This window comes from Triturus cristatus, chromosome 9 (genome assembly GCF_964204655.1).
Source record: "Triturus cristatus chromosome 9, aTriCri1.1, whole genome shotgun sequence".
Taxonomy (NCBI): domain Eukaryota; kingdom Metazoa; phylum Chordata; class Amphibia; order Caudata; family Salamandridae; genus Triturus; species Triturus cristatus.
This window is the reverse complement of record NC_140592.1, coordinates 140,997,045-141,023,421: the sequence shown is the minus strand read 5'-3', so window position 1 is coordinate 141,023,421 and position 26,377 is coordinate 140,997,045. Positions and strand designations below refer to the sequence as shown.

Here is a 26,377-nt window from a genome sequence, read left to right as displayed (position 1 = left end):
AGGATTTCTTCCTTTTTGGGGCCCAATGGCCAACAGAAGAAACATGAGACAGCTGGTTCGTGCTGTTGAGACTACCATAGATGTCACTGTGGGAGCCTTGAGTAATCTCACAGCTGAACTTCAGGCGGATCGTCTCATGACTTTGCAGAACCGGATTGCACTAGATGTTATTCTTGCAGATCGTGGTGGAGTCTGTAAATTGATCGGATCTAGCTGTTGTATTTATATACCTGACGGCGCCCCTACGGTATACCAAGCCATCTCCAAATTACACATGATCTCCAAATCGATTCATCAAGACGAAGGAGATTGGTCTTTATTAGGATGGTTTTGGGGATTACTATCTAAATGGGGATGGAAGGTACTAACCTTCCTTGGAGTGGTTTTGGCCATCATTTTTTCCTGTTGTCTCTGTATGCAGTGTGGCCCCGCCATCTACGGTCTTTGTGCCACTCTGTGTCCCCCAAGACCTGAGTCACAGAAAACAGAGAACATTAAAATGATGTTGCAGCAACAGTTTGACGACCTCATGGCTATTGACATTGATTCAGATTAACGTGAATCTGTGTGTTTTGCCTGAGTTATGGCAAAAGGAGGGTCTGAGGAAATTTGATTTTCGATCTCGCTTGTATTCAGCCACCATTTTGTGTTCCACCGCCATTTTGTGTTGCCCTCACTCAGGCAGCACAATGAACGAAGTTTTTCTGCTGATCTTACTGCAACGTGTCAAATAACCTTCTGCCTCTGTTTATGAGACTGATGTCAGGGACTGACTGAGTCCACTTATCCTCGTCTGGTTTGACTAAACCCTGTCTCAACTGTCTGTCGGTTCACACCATTCTTTCCTGATTTTATCTTATCTTCTGGCCTATAACTTGTGGGGAGGGGTGACAAAAACAGTTGGAAGAGAGGTTTATTTGGGTTACTTGATATCTTGTTTTCAAACTGTTCTCATTGGTTAGATCTTGTTTTCAAACTCTTCTCATTGGATAACCATGTATGCATTGGGAGTGTTCTTGGTGAATCTATGTGCTATAAAAGATTGTGCGCCACGGAGTAAAGTGGCAGTCTCCTAAGAACATACTGAGTGTACTTCTGGGACAACTGTACTTAGCTGCAGCTAATAAACCTGATCTTCTACGCTCAACAGAATGTCCTGTGTCCCTGTTAAACAAAGCAGGTGAACTCAGGAGATTAAGGCGTGCCCTGCGCCACCAGGCCCATAAGGCCCTGGTTCTTCAGCCCTTGTAAAGTGCACATATTGAATAGTTACACATTGCTTTCTTCCTCAAGGTTCAGCGATGAATGCACAAATAAACCTTAATAACGTAGGCTTTCCTCAATAAACCAAGTTGTACTGCACATTATACATGCTGGCAGCTCAAGGTGCCTAATTATCAATAATTACTCAGAGCTCTGTCGTTGAGAGTAATGTACCTGAAGAACACGGCACACCATTAGTAATATGACTAATGCACCCTTTTCATTGCATCTAGAAAAGTGTAAAGGGCTGATCACATCAGAAGTGTTAGAAAGCTCAGGAGATAGCCGAGAAAAGATCACCCTTCTTTGCAGCAAGAAAGAAGAATTGTATCCTGACACGCTCAAGGTAATCGCGGTAACACATTTAGCTCACAGTAACAAACAAGCCATGGACAATATAAAAAGCTCTATTATAGTGTAAGCTACAAGACAACCTTGGAGAGTCAGTAAACAACCAGCTGAACCTGAGTGCGCAATGCAATGCTGTGGCTTTCGAAGCAGACCATGTTTATTCACATTAAAAGCCGCAGGGGGTTGTGAGATAAACACAGCACTTTACAACAGTACCGCTGTCTCGCGTAAGGCCATACTTCTATTGTGTTCAGTTTAGACACAAAAATGTGATACGGTATTGCAGTGAATTAGAAATCATCAATGATCGACTACCAAAGACATTTAAAGGTCGAGAGAGCTAAGTATGAGACGCCAAACCTTTTGACTTACATGAATAAAATAATGTGTACTTCATTCTTGGGACTGACAACAAAATTGTTCTGTGAATGCATAGAGTATTTGAAGGCCCTTGCACACAAGATCTTTTTGACTTCCAGGAAAGGGGGTAAAGCAGGGATAGAAAGCAAAAGAAAAGCCAGCTGACTTAAGATCTGGGGCTTCGAGGGGCGGCGTCATAACGGATGCCATAGCCCTGTAAGGAACCAGTTTGTGCCACCGTGAAGCGCCCCGAGGCATTGGGTGGGGGCGCATCCTGCGAGGCAGAATCGCGCCAGAGAGGCCGCAGGTCACTGGAAAAAATGGCGGGGGGGTGGGGGGTAGGTGACCTTCGAATCTCCCCAATCAGGGTGCAACCCCTGGCTAAATAGGGCCCGCCTACTCTGAGCGTCGTAGAGGAGACGCGTGTGGAGAGGAGCATCGGCAGTCAGCTGGTACGACTGCCGAGGTGTGGCGTTCGCTTTCACCGTGTGAGAATTCTTGCCTGAATTATTTTTTTTAAATGAAAATAGGAGAAAAGAAGTAAGAAAAAGATACGGCTGGTGGGAGAGCAGTGAGGAATCTGCGTTAGAGTATCCACAAGAAAAAGCAACACCAAAGGTAAGGAGCTTGTACTTTTGATGGATAAAGCCAACTACGGATTCCTCACCTTGTAATAGATACCAAAGCAGAACCTCCCTAAGGTGGAGGGTCTTTGGACTGGACCCAAAGCAAAAGATCTTGCAGAACCAAGCAGGCCAAATGTCCTACCCGTCTGACCTCGCTGTGAAAGCAATGGTGATTTGTTAATGTAAACACTAATGTCCACATCACCTCCTGGCAGATATCAAGGACAGACATCCTTCACACCAAATCAGATGAAGCGGCCTTGGCCCTGGTTGAATGGGTTCTCGGACCTTCTGAGGACTGCATCTTGGCCAATGGGTAGTGGATGTTGAAATAGAGAGCTTTACACATCAAAAGGTCCACTTCTGTGCAGCCTTCCCTTTCTTTGCTACAGAGAAGCACACAAAAAGCAGATCTTTCACTCAACAGTCCTTGGTAAGGACAATGTAAAAACCTAAAGCCCTTTTGAGGTCCAACTGATAGAGCCTCTACTCCTCTTTTGAGGATAACATTCACAACTCCAGACAGCAAATCAAATTGTTTTTACTTTGGAATGCCAGTAAAACATGCAATAAAAGTTGTCTGATGTCAGCAATGGAAGGATACATTCAGCCAATCAAAAAAAAAAGGTGAAACTTGAATACGATGGGGTGGGGCAAACACAAGACAAGGGAGGAAAGCTGTTAATCAGAGAGAGGACTTTGACATTGATCAGAAAGTCATTCACTGGAAGTAAGTGCTGAATCTTACTTTCAGCTGGTAGGGCATGAGCCATTGCCGACAAACTAAACCGGCTTGTTGGCAGCTGTAGTAGGGGAAGAAGAGTTGGAAGACTTTGTGATGTCTGCCTGTGCTACATCCACAGCTCTGAAAGGACTGGGCTGTCTGCTGCCTCACTAGCCAGGAAGACTGGAACTGCCTAGAGGCTAGCCGCCTGGAGTACGCCTACATTTGCGAAACTGATGTTTAGATTGCTTTTCATGAGTCAACAGCCCCAAGGAACGCACCGCAGCCCTACTATCCTTAAATAGTTTCAGAGTCCGCCCTCTATACAAAGAGGCGAGACTCACCAAAAGGCATGACCATCTGAGAAGCCTGCACATCTACGGAGCACAACCCTAGTAACGGCTACTCTTCCAATGCTATTCATGGTATCTAAGCCTGTGCAGATGACACATTTTGCCTCATCCTCCTCATCACAGATCATCTGAGCCAAGGAAGCCTGAAGGTCCTTCGGGGTCTCCAGCTACATCTCGCTGGCCATATCCCATAGGGCAAGTGCACATCAGTACAACAGACAGACTGCGTTTGTAGACCACAGTTGCAAACTGTCAGAAGAAAATCATTTGTGGCAAAAACATCAATCTTTTTAGATTTTCTATACAAGGAATTGGGTCTACAGCAATTAGGATTCATCTTTATGGTCAAAGCCTGTGCAATGAGACTTTCCGTAGTAGGGTGCTTGGTGAGAAAATCTGGATCACAGGGTGAAGGTCTATGTCACCTGACCACCTGCCAACTTGCAGGACGAATAGAATATGATTTCGACCAGGTATCCATCAAGGTATCTGTGAGGTCGTCATTAAATGGAAATAAGGGCTTTAATGTTGCTGGCCCAGGCTGCAAAAGATTTGTCAACCATTTGGCTTAGTCTCAATGGTGGCAGCTGTAATTCTAGCACCTCAGCTACCCTCCAAACCATCAGGGCAATACCCTTTCTTCCAGTTGCGGCTCATGTCTAGCTATGTTTCAGAGGAGGTGTCAAGCTCACTGGAATTTTGAAAGTTAAGGAATAAGGTATCATCAGTACAATGAGTGGGGAACCGGCAAACACCCTCACTATCATCCTCAGTATCCTGGGGTGCATCCTGTTATGGTACAGAACCAGAGTTAGAACGAAAAAGAAAATTAATCCTCTGCTCCTAGTTGCATAACGATAGAGGCACAGGATTAGAGTCAGGCTAAATGACAACTGACTGCACTTTTGAGATTTCGTGGGGCGACATCCGTTGAGGTCGGACCGAGGTCGGCTCAGGGTCCAACATGAGTGTTGGCACTGGGTCATTAACTGGCACTGGTAGAGTCAATATCAGTATTGGGGCGATGAGGACCGACGTGCATCTCGAACAGGAGCGGAGGTCTGTACGGGCATGGTAACTGGTGCCATGCAGACAGATGGCACAGGAGGAGCCATTCACTCAAATTCTGCTGCACTTTGCTTTGGAAGGGGGCAAAGTACATCTTAAAAGAAAGTAATGGTTCTTTACTCAGAAGCAAAAATGTTTGTTTTATTACAAAAAATACTGAAATTTACCTCACAAAACTTCAGTTGAAGGGATGTCAAATTGTGACGCTAAACCTAAAACATCACTGGAATTCACCTCTATAAGGTGAGTAACACAACTCAAGCTTTACCAGTATACTGTTCACAACTTCAAACATCATGTTACAGATGTGTAATGTTTAAACATGGCAGGATAATATGCTTTTGTGTAGTGAGTCACTTAGAGAGTAAAGTATTCAGCAGCAAAAGTAACTGCGTGGATCTGAGAGATATCATCCAGCTCATCCACCAACTTAACAAGGAAACATCTCACCATATGGAGTGGTATGTGCATGCAGTACAGTTAAAGCTTCCTGTAACTGGAAACACTGAAATAAAGAAAACTACAGACTCTTCAACAAAATTGTGATTACCCTCGAAACCTAGAACTCCCTAACACAACTGCATGACACCCAGCACCTGAATTTGCGCACTTTGTGGGGGGAAAACAAACACTTGTTTTAGGTAGCATGTCCCTACTTAAGACAGTCTCCATACCCACCGTCCACACGTTTCTGATACCATATAGTATAATTATTAACCCTAGTGATTAAAACACACCTTTTCCTTATCAGAAATGATGTTCAAATGTATAAGGCTAATTAATGGTGCATACAAGAACATCTGACTGTGTTAAGTTTTCACAAATATGTACAGCATTCTGATGCCTTTACTGGCATGGCCCACTCTTTACAAAACTATATAAATCACTAACTGTTTAGATAAACAAATACATAAGTATGCTACTCACATCTTTTGACCAACGCAATGGAGACACTGATTACACACGTTCTTTTAGCGGCACTGCTAGCACTGGCTCAAATATGGAAAAGGCCATCAACCCCCAAAGTGGATCAGTGGTGAGGGGAAAATATGGTCCACTACATATGCCATGGAAAAGTCAGCAGCTATTGTCCGTGATCGGGTATATACATTTGAAAAGGTTTAGCTCCCGTTTGTAGCATGAAGAGAGTCAAGGTGATCCAGGCACAATGACTAACATTCTGTGCTGGCCACATCTATGGGGCATGTTCCCAGTCACGAGAGCAAGGAATCTGCTGTAATCCAGGCAGAGGGGACAGAGATGGGAGACGAAGCCCAGTTGGAAGCCCCAGAGGGATAGCACTGTCATTCAGGATTGCAATGATACTATGTCTTACTGCTGAACTTATTGATTGGTCTTGTTCTACGCCATATTCTCTTCTGGAGAGCTTCTCCCATTGTAATACTTACAGACTGATTATTGTAACACAAACCACCCATGTCTGTGCCTTTATATTACAAAATCTCAAATAAAGTTGTTAAAAAATATATGCAACTCATATCTGTTTGCTTGGCTTGACTACATCGTTGGTGGTACTAAAACAGCAAGCACTGTATTAAACCAAAGAACCATGGGTTTATATTATTTTTGAAACTGGGAGACACAAAACATGCATTTTTCTTTAAATCTTCTTTTGTGATATTGCTACATACTGCTTTAGTGGTCTGTTGCTGGCAGCATTACAATCAATATTTCAGTAAACACTCTGGCCTAATTACGATGTATGGCGAACTGCTACGTTCTCGGGAGCAACCGACCTCCGGAAAGCCCGACATGGAAAGCCTGTTGGAAACTGACATCGTACTCCCTAAGGCGGAAACGCTGTCCATAGGGATTACTTGCCAGTCTCCGACTGGCCGATAGGAATGACCGGCCGGTTTCAGTTTTGACCACCTGCATCATAATGCAGCGGTCGAAACTGAAACCACGATGAAGCTGTGAAAGCCTCCGACCTGTGGTCGGAGGCTTTCCGAATCTCATCGTAATGAGGGCCATAGAGTGGGCTTTGAGCCCCTTGCTCATGATTGCATGGCTTTCTGGCCAATGTTAAATACATGATCCTGATTCAAAAGCTCTCCTCCCTGTTCTTGTGTTTTTCCTGTCCATTTGTATATAGGTTTTATCCTTTTTTGAGTGGCTGAGTATATCCTTCCCCCGATGACGTCAGGCAACTATTTTTGCATGTTTTGATGGCATTACGGTGTGAAACTAATTGACTTTACCAATGCTAAACATTACTTGGCAACGTATTCCTTGCCAAGTGTGTGTATCTTTGTTAACACCCAAAACATGTTTAGCTAGCCGTGATAAAAATAAAATGACAAAAAGTGATATTTAAACATTTTAGCTGATTTGAAGCAATTTTGATTGCTTTGTACATCACAGAAGTGTCCTCACTCACATGAATATCATAGTCCTAAACACCATTCCATATCTTGTTCTGCATGCAAGAAACATTTTCTGGGAAAGGTACACAAACAAACAATTGCAATTGTACCATTAGCCAATGATCAGTCACTATATCGATGCATATCAGTGGATGTGGTTAAAGAACGACATACCTTTTCAAGGAGATAAAGTGCACTTTGCGGCTCGTTACAATTGGCCGCTAACATGTCAACATCCTCTTTGGTGATGACGGGTTCTTTGAGCTGTTCGATCCAGGACCACATCAAACTGCAAAGGATGAACGGATCTCTTTCTGTGCATAATTTATCCCATGCTCCTTCACGAGAATTCAGGTCTTTCTATTAGAACACAAAACATCATTCAGACATCTTAAATGTTCATCTTAGTTCGGAACTCAACCAAATATGATCACATGCGTATGATAAAATAAAGCCAAGACAGCAACACAATGTCACATTTGAAATGTTATCTCCAAGATTGCTTATTCTGCATGGCCACCATACCCACCAACCACGTGAGTCTTTGTTAGCATGCAGGAGGGGCAATATATAAAACAATTTTTAAAAATTGCTTAGTAAAGAAATGAAAATGCATTGATGTGAGTGGTGAATAAGACCAACACTTTTTCAAGCTGAACTTTTTATTCATACTTCCTGAAACGTTTAAAGACTCCTTTCAGAGGTTCAACAGTTTCATCCTAACTTTTAATACCAGAGTGTACAGAATGCGCTATTCTACCCTGTTAGCTACCAAATATAAGCAGACGATGCCTTCGTGGACACCTGACAGGACTGGCATACATAACATTCTTAGAGTGGTCCTCCCTCATGGCTTGCCCAAGCTCTGAGATCAGAAAAGTTGAAGAACTGCAATAGGCAGTGTGGGCTCCCTAAAAGACTCCCTGGTTTTGCAGTAATCCAACTAAAGAGCATGGCATTGGAGAGAGAGGTTAAGCATGGGTCTGCTACCTGATGAAGTACATAAGGATTAGCGTCTCAGGATTTTTATATTGTATGGGGAACCGATCAGAACATTTAATTAAGAGACCAGGGCTGCAGTAATGGGCACGTCTGACATCTGTACTGACTGTGCCTTCTGTCATGGAACAAGCATAACAATAAATGAAGGAACATAATGCCACACGGTTTGCAATGGTTTAGCTCAAGCACTGCAGATTTTCAGTTATAAGGTGAGTATCACTGACTGAAGAGGGTTTTCAGGAGATGCCCACTTGCTCACTGTGCAGTAAGACTCGAGACACCACACTGTGAAGTGGACCAATGAGGCCGAATGTGTGTGGTTCAATATTGTCTCATGTAGAAGTATGGAGGTCTAGTACTTTCAAACAGACTGTTCCTCTTGGGGTTCAGCTGATCTTATTTCCGGAGGATGGTGTCCTGTGTGATGGCCCCAACAAGCTAGAGAATGGTTGCAAATGATGTTGGGTATGCTCAGTGGATTAGATGTGTTTTAGAGCACCTCATCAATATCTTTGTTCTTTCTATTGGAAAGCTTGCATTTACATTTCGCCTTCCTTCTAGTATTTGTCAAAAAACAAGTGATGATCTATTAAAAGGCTTTTAAAAAGAATACAAAACATTAATTTACAGCATCATGAAGACATGTAGGCCACTGACCAGCATGTCTATTTGAAATCAACGGCATTTCATATTACTTGAAGATCTAGATTAACTGTAGTGTCCATTGAATTCCCCCTTCAGATTGACACAAAACACTTCTAAAATGTAGTGTGTGGCATGGGATTGTGCAACGTCTGCATTTGACAGTTTAACTTTTTGGTCCCATAGGTTTTAGCGTTTATAAAATATGCAGGAACAAAATAGTGCAGAAATTTTCCATTTTCTGAAAATCTCACCTCCTTCTGACATGCATAAGTAAACATAATTAAACAGGCGTTGCCCAGTGTGTTAAAAATATTAGGCCTGGGTAGGACGTAAATCTTACATTTAAAGAAGCGACTGGCAAGGGAGGTTATCTCATTTTATCTTGAGCGATAGATGTATTTGAACATTTAAAAAAATTTAAAAGCTGACCGCATCTAACCTAAATTACTTTAAGATTTCAGCGCTATTTTCTCGTACTTATTATACTTTCTCCACTGCACGAATGTAGCAGCATGTGCAGTTTATGCAATTGTTAGAGTGCATTATCTTCTGCTATATATATTATTTGTTTTAATTGATCAATGTAGTTAGTCTGAGCAAGAAATATTTTAAAATAAAAGTAAGTGAAAGAGCCCTACAGCATATTTAATTGCAATATATTTAAGTATTAACACTAATAGTATATCTACTTTCCTGTACCTGGTGAAAAAGAAATGATGATAAATAATGTCAGTGAGTCTGATGTGCAGAAACTGTATAAGAATTTACATAATTACCTTCCTTCCACACCATTCCATATGACAGGGCCTGAAATATATACATGCAGGCATCACAAAATGCCCATTTGGAGAAGGGCACACAATCAACTGCCTGATGAATATCAACTAGGCAGGTTGGAGTTGGTGACCCCTCCCCCACGACTGAGTACAAACACAGGGATGGTGGCCAGCCAGGGATAGCAAAAATCACCATGCTCCTTAAGCTGCTTGGCGTATTTCCCAAAGGGGAAGCTTTCGTCTTTGCAACGCAGATGCCATCCCAATTGGGGAATTGATATATGATTAATGGTTTGCAACCGCAATTGAAGTAAAAAATGAATGATGCATGTCACTGTGAACTCCAAACTGCGATTTGGAATGGGCCATAAACCCTGTTTTGTAAGTCGGAAAGGTTTTCCCAACAGCAAAAGGGATTTAGTAAATAGTAAAATACCCTTCTACTACAGCAAATCCTGTGATTTTGTGAATCACAGGCTCTGTGACTACAAAAGGGACCTGCACCCCAGGCCCAGAGCAACATAAGGTAACCAATAATCACTCACAGTTCATGCAACATATTCTTCCAAACTACATGCAAAATTGTTGAATAGTATCTTTATTCCACATACCTGCCACATCTTCACTTTATCTGTTACATCCTCCTCCTCCATAAACTCACATTCACCTGCAAGTGCCTTCATTGCCAGCAGTCTTCTGGCTTCAAGGTTTAATTCAGACTGTAGAATATGTGGAATTCCATCAGCTGCGTCCCCTGTCTCGAAACCTAGTGATTCCCTTATGTCATGAAAGTCGTGCCCTCCAAAGCGCTCTGATTTACAGGTCTTAGACTCATTGCCCTGAAATGGAGGAGTACCTCTTCCACAAAAGACAGACTCTTCCTTTTTCTTCCCATCACATGGATTCCTCTGTAGCTCACCCATCTGTAGCATCTCATTTTGTGTCAAATTGAAGAAGTCATAATTTGGTTGCTCTGGCTGTGCACTATTATCAATGGATGGAAACCCTAAGGAAAACGTTCGACTTCTTTGTATGTCCTTTGGAATTTTTCTTCGATGAAAAAGTGGAGATCCATCTCTTGGCCCTTCCAAGCTATTAAACCTAGACTGAGTCCAGAATGAAAATGGGCTATGCACTGATGACTCTCTTTTGAAATCTGCAGGGGGAGTGCGTTGCAACTGTTCTGCGATGGCTGCAACAAAACACTGTTTCACACTGTTCTGCTGCCTTAGTCTCCTGAGAAAGGGCAATTGTGCAGGTACTGTCCAAGGGGTTTCTCCTTGTTCAAGGAGAAATTCAGCTCTCGTTAGATCAGAATCACTGTAGCTTAAACGTTTCTTTAAATGAGATAGAGGCTGGAGACATTCAACGTTACGCCTCTTCCAAAGAGGATCAAACTCTTGCTCACTAGCCAAAATGGCATCATGAGCCATACAAGGCTCTGCTGGCCCTGCAGATTGGCAGAACGCATTTGCAGCGTTGATGCTATCCTCCAACTCCTTCTCAAGTTGTGATGAAGTCAACTGGGAAACAGTCTTTTCTATTTCAGCAGATAGATCCGGCATCTCTACAACTTCCTCCTTAACAACTTGCCTATTTTCAGCCATATCCAAAAGCAGTTTGCAAACCATATGAACAAGCTTTGGCACATGCTTGAGATAGCGAGCCTCATAACCATGGAGAAGGTGCCTCTGTCGAATGAGGTACTGAGTCAGGGTCACAGCATGGGCTTTGGGTTCGCAGCAAGAAAATACATTTCGTAGTGGGTTCAAGAACTGGGAAAACTCCCTCACACAGAGTAACTGTAACCTGGTTTGAATGGCATTTGGTCTCTTTGCTCGAACAAAAAGGATAGCTTGATCTGCAGTCATTCTTGTTGCGAAAATTAAATAGCAGGCTATTAACACGCCTATAACAAAGGTGAAAGACAATTTTAATACATGATTTTTATTTGTGCTTCAAAAAATAATGACAAGAATAAAAGTAGCTGAATAAAAGTCAATAATGTCGATGTCAAAACAGTTATGAAGTAACAATGAAAATAAAGAAATACTGTCTCAATATTAGTTGTTTTTCTCGTTCATGAACAAGACATCTTGTAGAGAGAAGGAATGCGTCAACATGTTAGACTTGCAAGGTATGCGGTACAGGGTGAAGCAATATTTTAGATTTTCAAAAAGTGCATCAGCTAAAACCATAGGATACAATAATGAAACAGCTTGATTGTTCTACAAAACAATGAAAATGAGATAAACTAAGCTGAACCATTTTTTGTATTTTGGATCCTGTTCATAATTTGAAAGTTATTGTCTTGCAGAAGTTTAAAAAAAATCTGTTTTATGGTATTACAAAAGTTAATGCTGAATTCTAGGAAATACATATTGTTTAACAAAACATTTTAAATACTAATATCCTGAACGCTCATAAACCTCTGACCTTAACAACAAGTTAACTCCTATCCCCAAATCTGGATCCCACACATATGAACAAATATACGCTGCTAGCCTACTGAATAAAACTATTAATTAATCTGTACCTCAACATTGTGCATAAAGCTTTCAATATGAACTTTCATCTAAGCTTGATTGTTCGTATGGATCCTTTTAGGAGCCCTTAGATTGGTGCACACCTAGTTTCTTCCCTTCTCCTAAACTTAAACGGTAAAACCTCACAACCTAATGCCATCACTGGCTGAGATCTGAAGATTCTCACTTACCTGGGAGCACCAAGAAAAATTTACAGATCTAACAGCACAAAAAAACGGACAGACGGCTAAAAACACAATGCCGTACTACAAGCGATTTCAATTGAAGGGTTTTATTTTGAAAACCTTTACACATTTCAGCCTCATATCTAAATACATCAGCAAACGAAAGGAAAAAAGAGTATCAACTAGAAATGTCAAAAATCAAGAGGTTGTTGAATAGCTCTAGCTGAAAAACATACCCGATTGTAGGACCACTAATGAAAAATACGAGCAACCTACTACAGGCATAAGTAACTGTAGTTAAGTAAAGCTTTAGTTAAAAAGATTATAAGTAATTTGAGGAGAATAATAATGTATTAATACGTCTTATGGAGTTCTTCAACAGCGCCATGAGAACATAACCTGCAACCATGGATCACCATCATGCTGGAAACAATGTTACCCGATTCAACCCGCCCCGAGGTTAAGTCATAACAGTGTGTTTATCCTCTCGTGTCCAAAAAACAGAAAGGAAAAATAATATGTAATAACACAGAGGCACTATGGGCCAGATGTACAAAGCTATTTTTCGGTCGCAAACTGCCTAATTTACAGAATCGAGCCATTTGTGACTGCAAAAAAAGCCTTTTAAAATGTACAAAGCCAATTTTCAAGTTCGGTAACCTATTACCAGATCGTAAAATGGGTTAGTGATTCGGTATAAGGAAGGGGCATGTTAATGCTGTCCCTTCCTAATTCCGAACCGCAATGGTGTGTGTGAATGCAACCGAAATGCGATCGCAAAACCTTTGCATTTAACTGCCTACTTCAAGTAGGTGGTAACCCATTTGCAAACGGGAAGGGGTCTCAGAAGGACCCTTTCCCTATGTGAATGTCTGTAAAACGTTTTTTAAGAGTAGATAGTGGTCCCCCGGACCAATGCCTACTCTTAAAAACTGAAAAGAAAACTTTTCATATTTCTTTTTGAAGCGCATCCCATTTTTCTTTAGGGAAACCGGCTGAATTTTAAAAGAAAAAAAAACATTGTTTCATAAAAAAGCAATCAACCATCCCTGTGATTTTTGCGATTCCCAATAGATCGCAAACCAAGACCTGGCTCATGAATATTATTGAGGTAGGGCTATTTGCGACCCACTGAGAGAAGCTAAATGTGTGAAACGCACATTTGTACATAGCTGTTTGCGATTACTAAATAGTGAATCACAAAAGTTTGCTATCAGGTAATCGAAAACCCAAAGCTATGCATATGGAAGGAACAATGTTGACCCAAAACTTTGTTATGTCTCGTTTGACTCCCTGATTCACATGCATGGGTTGAATATGACAGAGGGGTAAGCCTGTTTGAGGGGAAAAAAGGAAAGACACTCCGAAGATCCAGCGCTGCAATGGTGGAACATGCTGGAGTGGACATAGAACATGACCTTTCTAGAGTGAAACAGTTCTCAGTGAACATTTGAGAGGAAGGCTTAAAAATAAATAAAAAAGGGAGAAAAAACCCAGAATTGAACAAAACAAAATCGATGAAGATACTGTAGCAACATGTCCACCTTCCAAGACAGACAACATAAAGGGCCTTGCTGACGTAAATTATGAGCTATCACTCAAGATTGAGCACTCCATTAGGTCGAGCCACAAGTCAATGTCAAGACTCTCAACATCGAAGCATTCAAGACCGATAGAATCATATTGATGTTAATTCCATCAACATCAAGACATTTTCCATCTACAACATCCTCTTTTGCATCTTCCAAGACTCCTGCTAAGAAGTCTCCTTAATTACTACTGAATGCAGAAAGGAATACTTTTTGACTTCTTCCAAGTACGCTCCTCGGAAGTTCCCCGTCAGTCATACTGACCGCAATCAAAGAATGATCATATTGAGTTATTTCCTGTGTTTCCAGAGCAGTTAATACCTCGGATATGTCAGGATGTTGCCGCTGTTATTCTAGTTTCCTTATTATGCACTTGCTTTGTGATACCTCCTAGTTGCTAAGAAACAAAGGGTTTCTCTTTTATGGTCTGAGGGAAAAGCCCTAAGCCAAACAGATTTGTCAGCAAGATTACCCCAGGTTGATGATGACTGGACTGACGCAGGTGAGGCTCTGGGAACTTCTTCTGACCCAGTTGTGTGATGTCTTAGTGTGCTTCTCAACTGGTATTGCCACTCAATAACAATGTTTATGCTGTTACACTGAAGAATTGGAGGGATCCTGATGTAATCAAAATACCCACATTAATGGTACAGCTGTACCATCGAAGAAATGGAAAGAACCAATACTGGCATCATGCAAATAGACTCTTCAGTGCCTAATATATTATATCCACGTACGATGTCTAAGTCCTGCAGCTGTTAAAGGAGGGCTATCACAAAAAAAATCTCTATCCTTCCTCCAAATTCAAACACCAAACTCATTCTCTTTTGGAGATAATGTTCATTTCTTGGGCATTTATGTCCTTGCTGCAAAAGAAAGTAGTGGCATCAGTATCCAGGGAGGAGCACAAGTCCAGCAGCTACTCCATTGTGACTGTAGTACTCAAGGTAACAGGAGGATTTAAACTAATCATCATCTTCATGGGAGTGAACTGATGGACTCTAAAGGATTATTTCTCTAACTATGAAAGAGGCCTACATAGTGAGCACGGACCTCTTGGGTGGCTACCTCCATGTTAGTGTGCCATTCTTTCATCAGAAGTTTAGATATAGGCCTTTTCTAAACCATCCAGATTTCCTTATAGGGTTTTGCCCTGCCCACTACTGTTTATATGCAGTACGCCCCCACTACTACCATCAGCGCTTCCCTCTCCATTGTCATTTAGGTAGCCATTTTGTCAATGACTTTGAAGTGAATCTCTGATATGGTTTGCATGGCATCTTACACAACTGGATCTTTCAGCAGCTAGATCTGAAGGTGCCAAGTGGGAATTGACAGGGGAGGTGGCCCCAGTCCACAGGGAGTATTTATGAATTATGATTGGAGATGTCCTGGCCTAGATAATATGGAGAGGAGATTTGTGGGCAGAGCATCGTAGAGCAAACTACCCTATTGAGGATAAGTATAGGTTGTGCAAAGGGAAGTGAAATAAAAGGAGAGCAGGGTTGTGGAGCCACCAGATAACTGTTAATGCCCAGTGGCAGAGTCACTGAGACAACATCTTCCCATTTTGAACAGTCTAACCATATGGAAGAAGGAAGTGGAATCTGCCTATAGTCATGTCAAGGACACTATCGGAAGTCAACCCGCCCCCCCCCCCACACAAGTAGCCATAGAATATGCGCTCAAGTTGCCAGATGGGCAGATAATTGACAAAAGAAGGCTTGCTGCTATGTATGTAGGGCAAAGATGAAGGTGGGGGCTTCTCCGCTAAGGCGGAGGAGCATCGGCCCACTGCTCTCAGAGCTGCAAAAATAAAATGAAAACGCTATTATCATTTTATTTTTCGTAGCTCTGGGGCGGGGCTAAAGGCACAGGGGGAGGAGTGGTTTGCACACTCCCTAAGTGCACATGACTGTTTGGCCAGCCCTCTTGGGTCTACCAACAGTCATGCGCACTTTGCATGTTCCCCACCAGGCTGCATCACACAGCCTGGTGAGGAACATGCAAAGCCTCCCTGTCCCCACCTGAGCACCAAACCCCAGCGCTCAGACCGACCACAATACTGCATTGCAGCGTTGTGATTGGCTCAGGGGAGCCCAGGAGCTTCCTACTGCCGGGACTGCAGGAAGAAGGAAGCTGAACAAGACTGAGGAGATGCGGCAGCCGGTCAAAACGAAAGTGTTTTTTATTTGCTTTCTCCCCCCCACCACCACCCCTCCCCTCCCGTTCCCTGCCAGCCACTACTGCAAAGATGTTACCTATGACTAATGGGTCACCATTTGGCTAACCCTCCAGTATAATTAATCTGCCCTCAGGGTGTATTATTACTGTATTAGCTACATAAGGGGCTACAATTTTAACCCAATTTAGGGTTCCCCTGACGTATGTAGGGGGTAAACATTTGGACTCACCAGCACTTCCGTAGTTTAGAGCCCTCTTCCTGGGTTGTATGGGACTCTTGTAACACTCTGAGACCACAATGGCGTCTTTCCCTGGAACCCTTACCGCTTCTATTTCGAGGTTGTCTGATGGTGAGGCACCTTCCTCTGCTCTTAAGGCTATTCAGAGGATTTGGTTGCAAAATTAGAACTTCTGACACTTTACTAGAGCCAATCAGAAATATCAAATGCTCTTACCCCTTCAAGCACTATTGTCACAATTGGTGAGCCTTTTAGCAGTGGTGTTGGAATTGTCCTCCCTCTCCTGTGATGTGTAGTTTACCTTCAGTTTTGCAGTTTCTAAGATGGGAGGGCTGTGGGATCAACCCTTTAATATCTACTGTGTATGTTAAAGACTTAAAGCGCATAGCTGCCCCAGCAACGGGGTCTTTGCCGGCCCACATGGACTTTCACAGAGACCTAGGAAGTCTTAGTGTGGATGAGCAACTGGCCTTTTGCCTTCTGAGGTGCTCTGCACTGTCCTAGCCCACAAATCTACTTTTTCATGTCTTAAGGTATTACCACTAGTTCTTCGTTTGCTGCAGGTTTCTCCCTTTGAATCACTTTATTTGGTGGATCGTAAATTCCTGAAAGGTGCCTTTTTGGTGGCAAATATTACAGTTCATCGTATTGGCAAAGATGGGGCTTTGTTGTGTAGACTTCCTTTTCTAAAAATCCTTGATAATGGGGAAGGGGGGGGGGCATGGGGGGTGTAACAAGCTGATCCTGATTTCCTTCTTGAAGGTGTTACTTTGGCTCACAGGGATAAAGGATTTATTTTGCCTGCATTTGTCCTGTTCCTTTATTCTCCAGAGGAAGACGTGTTACATTCCTTGGATGTGACATGGGTGATCCTAGTTATTGTGAATAGGTATAGGTAATTTGCATATTTGACCATCTGTTTGGTGGTTTTGGAGTGGCCTGGAGGGTGGCAAGGTTACTGCTTTAAATATCAGTTACGGAATTCACGCAGCAATTGCTCCCTCCTATTATTTGTCTGGGAATCCTCTAACTAGGGAAATTCAAAGTGGGTCCACTTGGGGTCAAGTGGTCTCTTTGGCAGAGGTTCAGGGAGTTCCTTTAGTTGAGGTTTGTGCAGCAACTTGGGTTTCTCGTCAAATTATCATACACCATTACCATCTTCAGAGTATTGGAGTCTTTTAGACAGAGAATACCCAGTTCCAACCTGGCCTAAATTTTGCTTGTGTCACTAATAAAATTACAGGGTATCGCAGTATTAGTGTCTTCTTGGCGTCTTTCTTCTTGGTCAAGGGCCAGTTCTGGCTCTGCTACCGTTTGGGAGTAATGACTGTATGAGGAAAGGGGATATGCAGTAGTGTCCCGGATACTTAAGAGCAATCTACATTATTTTTATTCTCATTGTTGTCATAGTCACTATAAATAGCTGGCTGGCCTAGAGAAGGTGTGGATTTACCTGGAAGGATGCTAAATTACTATAGTACCCAACATGGCAGGTGGGACTTACATTGTTCTAAGGTTTCTAACTGTCTCAAGGTGAGACTACCTAATGAGTAATGGCTGTGATGGGGATGAGTAGGACTTGGAGTAATAGGATTATTTGAAAGTAAGCGGAAACACCTGATCCACCCACTTTTTTTCAAGCCTCTTAGTCTATGAGGCGAGGGGGGTTATCCCTGGGGAGTACAGTAAAAGGAAGGCTTCGTCAGAATGATCCAAGTTGGTGGACTGCCACCATCTGTAACAACAGTTGGGCCGACACACCCGCCTGGCAGTGCAGACTACCGATCTGGAGGTACAGCTTCCTCTAAGGAACTGATACTCGAAGTATGGCCTGACCGCCACTTGCGACCCTTCTGACCTTCACATGCAGCTGCTTGGTCAATAGCAGCACTGGGCTGCTGTTTACTCAACTTACCACCAAAATTAAAAAGATGTTATAGAAACGTGCAAGAATTTCTTTAAAGGTTAACTGAAGTTAAAGAGAGGATGTAACTAACTAGGGTGGCCTGCACCGCTTAACTTTAGGAACTTCTTCATTTTTAAAGAAATATTGCAGTATATGTGTAAAAATATGACACAATCTCTTCAGAACTCAATTATATAAGTGCATTGAGAAGTATTTTTTAAGTGTTAGTTTTCCAACATGAACTTGGAAACATTCATGCTTCCCCCCTTTCAGACTGCAATGCCAATAGTGAACTAAGAGGCAAGTCAGTATTTATGTGAACCCTTTGGGTGGCTTGAGTAACTATTCTACAGACACAACTTTATAGTTTATTAAATCAAACACCGGAGAAGGTTTTGTACAGTGAACATCCTGAGGTCAGGCATTTGGAGGTCCTCTTAAATGTAATAATGAAGTAAAAGGAGGAAAAATGAAATAAAACAATTGCATAGCATCACGCAATTCGACCATGTGATGGAGCCACTATTGATCCAGACTTCCTGGTTTCCCATTGTGAAATACCGGCACTAGATGTACATGCATTGCTTTCCCTACACCCACCTTACCGCTCCCGGCCCTTGGTCACATGACAGACCAAGCATTTTGGTCCTTGGGAAAATGTTTGCGAGTAGACATGCTCTAGGTGATGTCTGCCTGTGGTCTACAAGGTTGTCCCCTACTGGACTACTGTATGTGTTCCAGTGCTACACTACAAGAACAACAATTTTCTTAGTGACTGTATTCTGCAAATAATCTCATAACTGGACCTTTGCTGAAACTGTGAAAATATGTTCATAGGTTTCTTTGTAATTTTACATGTATTTATTGAAAATAAAATCAACTTTTTATTAGAAATGTACCTGTTCGGCCAAGTCCAGCATGGCAATGAATAGCTACTTTTCCTTCTTGCAGTGCAAAAGCCATCACCTTCACCATGTCAAGTATAGTAGTGAGAGAAGCAACGCCATAATCCTTCCATCCAAAGTTATAAAAATAAACTGAAAAATAAAAAAAACATTAGCTCTCTTTCTCAACGTAGACTAAGGCACGTATAATTAAAACATACATTTGGATTCATAAGCAAAATGCTAAATAATTTGTGAGCATCTTTGAGAAGTATCACGTTTACACTCATTAATCATGCATGACCTGGAAAATGTGTCCTTATGTGCTGAAGTGTGCATGCTGTGCTCATTTCCATTTTCTTCATATTGTTTCCCAGTGAACATATCTGATGCAAATGCACAGCTGGAATCCCCTCACAGTACACCTTTACATAAGATGTTACCTAGCTAGCTATGGCACACTAAAATATCAGTGTGATATATAAAAAACAGGGCTGGCATCTTTAGTGTGCTTTTAACCCCTTCCCTGCTGAGGGTTCTCAGCAAGAACTGAAATATGTCTTCAGATATGCAAAACCTAGACCTTCTTGGGGAGCGCCGAGCAGTGCTTTGTAATGTTTTTGCACAGAATAGGGGGGGGGGGGGGGGGGGGCTTAATGGTCGCTGGTTTCCTCAACTCGAAAATGGGGTCAAATGTATCGATTGATCATTAGCATTGAAGATTCTGTATTGACACAGTGTCTACGATGAGTCCAGGACACTTGTCTGCAACATTGCCAAGTGTATGGATCTGTATGCATGGATTTGCAGACATTCTGCCTCAGAAATACTGGGGAGGGCTTTGTGTTTACAATAAAGCTGGCCAGAAGACCTGACTGTCATTTTATCTGTTGCAGTGGAAGAGTAGCAGGGTGTTACGTCTGGGAGACATAACACCATGATACTTCAGAAACGTTGCCAGCGACACCGTCTTTAGGCACTGATTACAAAGTATGCTTCGGCGGCTTTTGATTGTGTCCCCTGGAAATATCTTGGGCAAATTATAGCAAAGGCGAGCTTCAAATCTAATCTGATATGGAATACACAAGCATTTTAAGAATCTCATATTGCTTCCATAAGTCTCAACAGGTGTTTAAGCTCAGAAATTTCAGTTTTAAAGCACAGTCATACTTCTTCCCTAAATACAACTGACATATAAAATCATAAGAAATCACACCGAAATTACCTACCACACACTTAAAATAAGATTCCAATACCATGCAGACATTTATTGATTTATACTGTAGATCCAAATAACACATTTATGATATTTCACCAAGTAAACATTGAAAATGGTGCCATTTCTGCCGGAATATATAGTTTTATTTCGTTATACAACATGTATCGGTTACCAAATACAGTCACACACTTTTTCAAATGTAAGGGTTGCTTAAGTTTACGGCGGCATAGATTCGCGGCGATGGTGAGGAATTGGTTTGAAATGGGTGCCCTTATCCCGATGGAGGAGTTATGCGAACATCATGTCCTGCCCAGTGGCCAGTTTCTCATCTCTGAGGCACTGGTGAGGTCCTACACAAGCTTATCGAGCCTAGGAAGGGAAGAGCCCCACAACATCCAGTGCTACAGTCACTACTCTCCCTTGGCTCGGCACGGCGTCAAGTAACATGGTTGTACAGGGCACTTATTGACATGGGACTAAAACCACTGGTCACTCTTAGAAACAGATGGGAAGATGTACTGGGTCACAACATCCCGATAGGGACTGGGACAGAATCTTAGCCTACCTCAAATGCACTAGTAGCAACACGAGGTTGAAATATATATGAATTCAACCTCCTACACATGACTTGCCTTACACTGTGGGTTACCTATGGAGCCGGTGCCCGGGAGTGTCCAAGGTGTCAATCACCTGAAGCAGATTTTTGTCACACAACATGGGGATGCCCCTCACTTCAGATTTATTGGAATGCAATTCTGCTTCGCCTCCATACAGATGCTGGGTGAGCATTGCCTTGCACGGTGGAAACTTGTCTCTTGGGAAGTTATTCGCGACCTAAAGCGTACCATGTAGGCACCCGATATTTAGATTTAGCTCTTGCATTCGCCAGGAACAGGATTGCACTAACATGGAAATGTATGTATGTGTGTTCTTATATAGCGATCGACTTACCCTTGGGCATCTCGGCGCTTGCATTGGGAACCCGTCCTGGCTTTTCCCTGTGAGATAACCCGTACTGGGCATCCCCAAGGTGAAAGCCAGGCATCCCGCCGCGGGGGGGCCGTAGTGGAGATTAAGCAAGCTATTGCCCAGAGTTGCAGAGTGTGAACCCATGATTCAAGTAGGCACCGAAGTGAGAATTATCGAGTCCGTGGACACTTGGGCTCAGACCCTGCCGCGTCGGGAATTGAACCCTGGTCCCGGGTCTGACCTCTGCTTCAGGGTATGCCTCCTCTAACCAGTGAGCCACACTTCTCCACCAATCACGTATGGAACCAGTGGTTAAGGTATGGGCAAAGGATATCACCACTTGGGCTAGGGCTGAGGAAAGCATACTCCACAGGGAGGATGCCTGAGGCCTACGGAGACGACCTATAGCGGGGTTGTGGGCAGATATACTAGAGAGCTGGGAACACCCGGACGGGGACACAGGGTCTGAACAAAATGACTGGGAGGACAGAGATGGCGACGGGACAGACGCGGAGTCGGGTTGAGATGGGAACAGCACCACACGGTGTCTAGAACATACACTTATAGACTAGTTACCACTATGTATCATGTAGACCTGAATGGTCATGGACCAAACAGAAACGCATATATTGTAAAATGTCGAGTGACGATTTAAACAACAATGGTTTGTACATTGATATTCATTTATTTATGTGTCATTTACAGTGACCCCTGATGAAGGGCACCAGTTGCCCGAAATGCATTGGGCTATTAATAAAAACACTGTCTTGGACAAATTTGCGTCTATCGTATTCTTGGGATAGAGGTCCGGAGGGCCCAACTTGAATACAAGAAACATGAAAATTGGCATACCACTCTGCGTGTGGATAATTGAAAACAAGAATTGGATTAAGAGAAACGGTTAAAAACTGGATTACTTGGAGTACTGGTATTAATTTGAAAAAAATATAGCCAAAAAGGCGCCTCAGCTGTGCAATTGGTAGGGGCGTAAATGACGCCCCAGCTCATGTCTTTTATCCATGTTGTACAGCAGCAGCACAACTGCTGTTCAGCATGGCTAAGAGTTCTTGAAAAAATGGCTATGACATGGCAAGCGCGTTTTTTCTGGCAGCAGGGGTGGGAAAAGAAAGACAGCATGGGGCGGCGCAAGCAACGCAACATGGGAGGGAGTGGACGGCAGGTGGGGAGAAGGTAAATAAAAAAGCATTTAGTATTTTCTAAAGCGTTCCCCACACTTTGCATATATTTTACCAGCCTTGTGGTTGGCTGCATCACATTACACCAACTATACTTCTTGGCCCCTGGAGTTAAGCAAGACCACACCCACACCCACTTATTCAATTGTATCCCATGTTTTGTAGACGGCTTAGGTGATAGCCTGCCTCAGCTACTTTTCAACAGGTTGCCCATGTAGATAGAAGGGTGAATGTCTTGCGACAGAGTAGGGGCCCGTTCTGCCTTTGGCCACTGGCCTTGCATATTTCCATAGGCCAGCTTTGGAATCAACAAGAAAACAGACAACATGAACGTAGGCAGGTGGGGGAGGAGATGAAATTGGGACCGGGTTGGGGATGAGAAGAAATGTACGGGGCAGGGGACGGAGAGGGAAAAAAGGGACATAGACGGGGCATGTGAGAGGGGAGAAAAAGGACATGGACGGGGAGGGAAACGAGAGGAGAAAAAGGACATGAACGGAGAGGGTGGGAGGGGAGAAAAGGGACGGGGAGGGTGAGAGGGCAGAAAAGTGACATGGACGGGCGGGTGGGAGGTATTGGGGAAAGCGACAGGGGCGGGTGGGAGGGAGGGTAGAAAAGCAACATGGACGGGGTGGGTGGGAGGTGAGAAAAGCGACATGGACAGGGTGAAGGGGAGAAAAGTGACATGGATGGGGCGTGTGGGATCGAAGAAAAGCAACATGGACCGGGCAAATGGGAGGGGAGAAAAGCGACATGGACGAGAAAAAAGCAACTTGGACAGGGCGGGGGAGGAGAGAAAAGTGACATGGACGGGGCGAGGGGGGGAGAAAAGCAACATGGACGGGGCGGGTTGGAGGGATGGGAGGAAAGCGATATGGACGGGGCTGGTGGGGTCAGAGAAAAGCAACATGGACCGGGCAATTGGGAGGGGAGAAAAGAGACATGGATGAGAAAAAAGCAACATGGACAGAGCGGATCGACGGGGCGGGTGGGAGGGGAGAAAAGAGACATTGGCGGGTGGGAGGGGAGAAAAAGCTACATGGATGGGCCGGGTGGGAGGATAAGAAAAAGCGACATGGACGGGGCAGGTGGGAGGAGAGAAAAAGTGACATGGACGGACTGGGTGGGAGGGGAGAAAAAGCGACATGGAAGGGGTGGGTGGGAAAGAAGGAAAAGCAACATGGACGGGGTGGGTGGGAGGGGAGAAAAAGTGACATGGATGGGGCGGGTGTGAGGGGAAAAAAAGCGGCACGGGCAGGTGGGAGGTGAAAATAAATTTACACTACTAAGCCAGAACTAACTGAAATGTTCATGCAAGTGATGCATAATAAGAGTTCTGGAAGCTGCATAACATGCAGCAGAAATACCAACAAAATACCCAGACTTACTAGAGTAGAAACCCAAGCAATACAACATGCGCCTCCCTGTCAAAAGTCTGAAAAGGAGATGCATAGTGTGTGTGTGTGTATGTATATATATATATGTATATATTCAGCTCTTGAATCTTCACTCGACGAATGAAGGGGACCGCACACAGCAAGGTTTCTCGGTAATATTTTATTTCATATCCGAGATCAGCAGGACGCGTTTCGGCGGTCGCCCCTTTTTCGACTTGTGTTTACAAAGTGCAGTTGAGTCGAGTTAATTAAATATCCGGATCACTAGCTCTAGTTCCGGTTCAATGGCCATGAACAAAGGAAATGGAAAAAAGACTAATCAGTATTATTCAGTCCGTGTAAAGTTACAAGAGAACAATAATTTTACCACATAATCACATTTGAATTTCATGTTACTTAGTCTAAATAATATTTACATTTTGTATTTAGTTCATCAATGGAAATATAGACAGACAGAATATATTCATGGCAGATACGATCATTTCTGATACGGTAATGGCATTTTTTCAAGGAAATCCATATTGTTTTAAGGCAATTAAAGTAAAGTCATAACAACACACAATTGAGCTCTGTATGGGCATTAATTACAGTCTCATCAACGTTAATTCCCGAAGGGAAAAGGGTCTAAGGGAAAAGTTTAATGACCAAAACAACAGTTCAAATCCCCTATCCTTACATATGAAAAACACTAGTGAACTGGTGGTCGTGCAAAATGAGGAACTGAATATAAAGAAAACAGAACAGATACAATATAGAGTGTTACTATAATCAACTGGTCTGAGTGTTGTTGATAGAGATAGAACATTGAACTCTAGATACGGATTCCCATCAACTGCCAAGGGAGGCCAGTGTCATCACTTGGTAATCCTTCCTTCTTGTCACTACTCCTCCACGCCAAGAGGCAGATGTAGTAGCCAAGATCAGAGTAGAGTACAAGTTCAAGAGAGAAATCGACCAAGAGTGGCCATATGTATTTCTGTTGAAGGGTACTATGTGTAGTAAGTGCAGTGCAAGTGAAAACTTTAAAAAGGGAGTTGGACAGAGAAAACTATGTTTAATGAATATCTCTGTTCCAATCCTATTAAAAAGGCGTGTAGCGGCAACTTTTAACAAATAGGTTGCATCATATAAGGGTCGACTAGTTTCAGCCAGAAGGGAATGTGTTCCCGGCTTTCTTCAGGACCAATACATAGTTGCTACTGCAAGTGATTAAGAAAAAACAAGAAAAAGTGACAAGTTGTCCAACAATACAACCTGGTACCTATCGACCTCACGGCAAGTAGGGTGTATTTCACTCCTGTTGAAAGAAAATACAAACGATAGGTAGTGTTCTGTTTCAATGTTCCTCATTACATACAAAGTTAGAAATTAGATCTCATAACAGTACCAACCAGTGTATCACCTATGAGAAAGAGCGCCAACTCACCTTACTTGTGTGAGCGTCAGACCTCACCTCACCCGGTAACAACTCAGGTAATTGAGACCCCGCCCTGTAAGTATGAATCATATAGGGCGAATTATTCAACAAACCAAAGGTAGTGTTAAAAATTATGTTGACAATTGTTAAAAAAGCGGTTTAGGGACAAAATCAAAAGCATGTGTCCAGTAGGAATAAATCGCCAGGAATATTAAGTGTGTACCGCAGTAATCGGTATTGTATTACAGCTCTTAAGGTAAAAAAGAAGAAAAGAGCCGATTAACTGTGAAAGATGGCAACCTCGCATCATGTCTAGCAGGAACCCAAAGACAGTTATTTCGTCGGCATGGTGTACCTATATGCAAATGAATACTTCAGTATTAAGGTCTAATATAAAGTCTCAAACGAATCCGACTAAAAAACTAGCCGGTCACTATTTAGTAAGGCACACACGATTCGGAATCTCTCTGGCCGACTAAGTGTGGTTTAAACCTGTCTCTAACAGGAGGAAAGCCAATCTGTTTAAACATTTCGCAATACCTATCGCGTCAGTTAGTAAACATCCCCGGTATAGCTGTAAGTAAGCCTGGGGCAGATAGCGTAACAGTGCTGATTTGGGAATCGCCCCATGTATAGGAAACAATCAGAGTCACGCGAAGGTAGACGCGCATACAAGCAGTCAAACTCACCTCTCCGTCGGTGCCTCGGTCCTTCCTGTGTTTGTGGGAGGTGCCGAGGCATTGTGTGACGGGAGTATAAAGCGTGAGTGAGTCATGTGACGCTTCACGCTACGTATTGCAAATGACTCGGGATGATGACGGTGGGGGACTACAAGATGACGTCACTGAACCCGGAAATGGTAGTTCTTACACAATCATGTGGATGTGCCGGTGGATTGGCAAGAGGTGTAATTACTTGGGAAGCAATCAATGTGTCCATAGCACTATCAGGTATTACGAGTGTAATGCTGAGGAATCCAGAAATCAAGACAGGAATCCCCAAGGCAAATCTTATATTACACGGAACAGAGAATAAAATGTTCAACTCGTTAAGAGCTCTTTATCAAGTCATGGGTTCAAAATCCGACCTTTTATAGAAGAGTCCATGGAATG

The 26,377-nt window shown here is 43.0% G+C and overlaps 1 protein-coding gene across 2 annotated transcripts in view; it reads right to left on the bottom strand.

Moving 5' to 3' along the window:
- PTPDC1 (protein tyrosine phosphatase domain containing 1) overlaps positions 1 to 26,377 on the bottom strand; it is a 350,874-nt gene that overhangs the window by 64,123 nt on the left and 260,374 nt on the right. For both annotated transcript variants that reach the window (XM_085624576.1, XM_085624575.1), the window contains 3 exons: positions 19,083 to 19,220; positions 10,167 to 11,464; positions 7,307 to 7,492 (listed from right to left, as the gene is read on the bottom strand). In XM_085624576.1, coding sequence (XP_085480702.1) covers positions 7,307 to 7,492; positions 10,167 to 11,464; positions 19,083 to 19,220 — 1,622 coding nt within the window. The remainder of the gene's footprint in view (positions 1 to 7,306; positions 7,493 to 10,166; positions 11,465 to 19,082; positions 19,221 to 26,377) is intronic.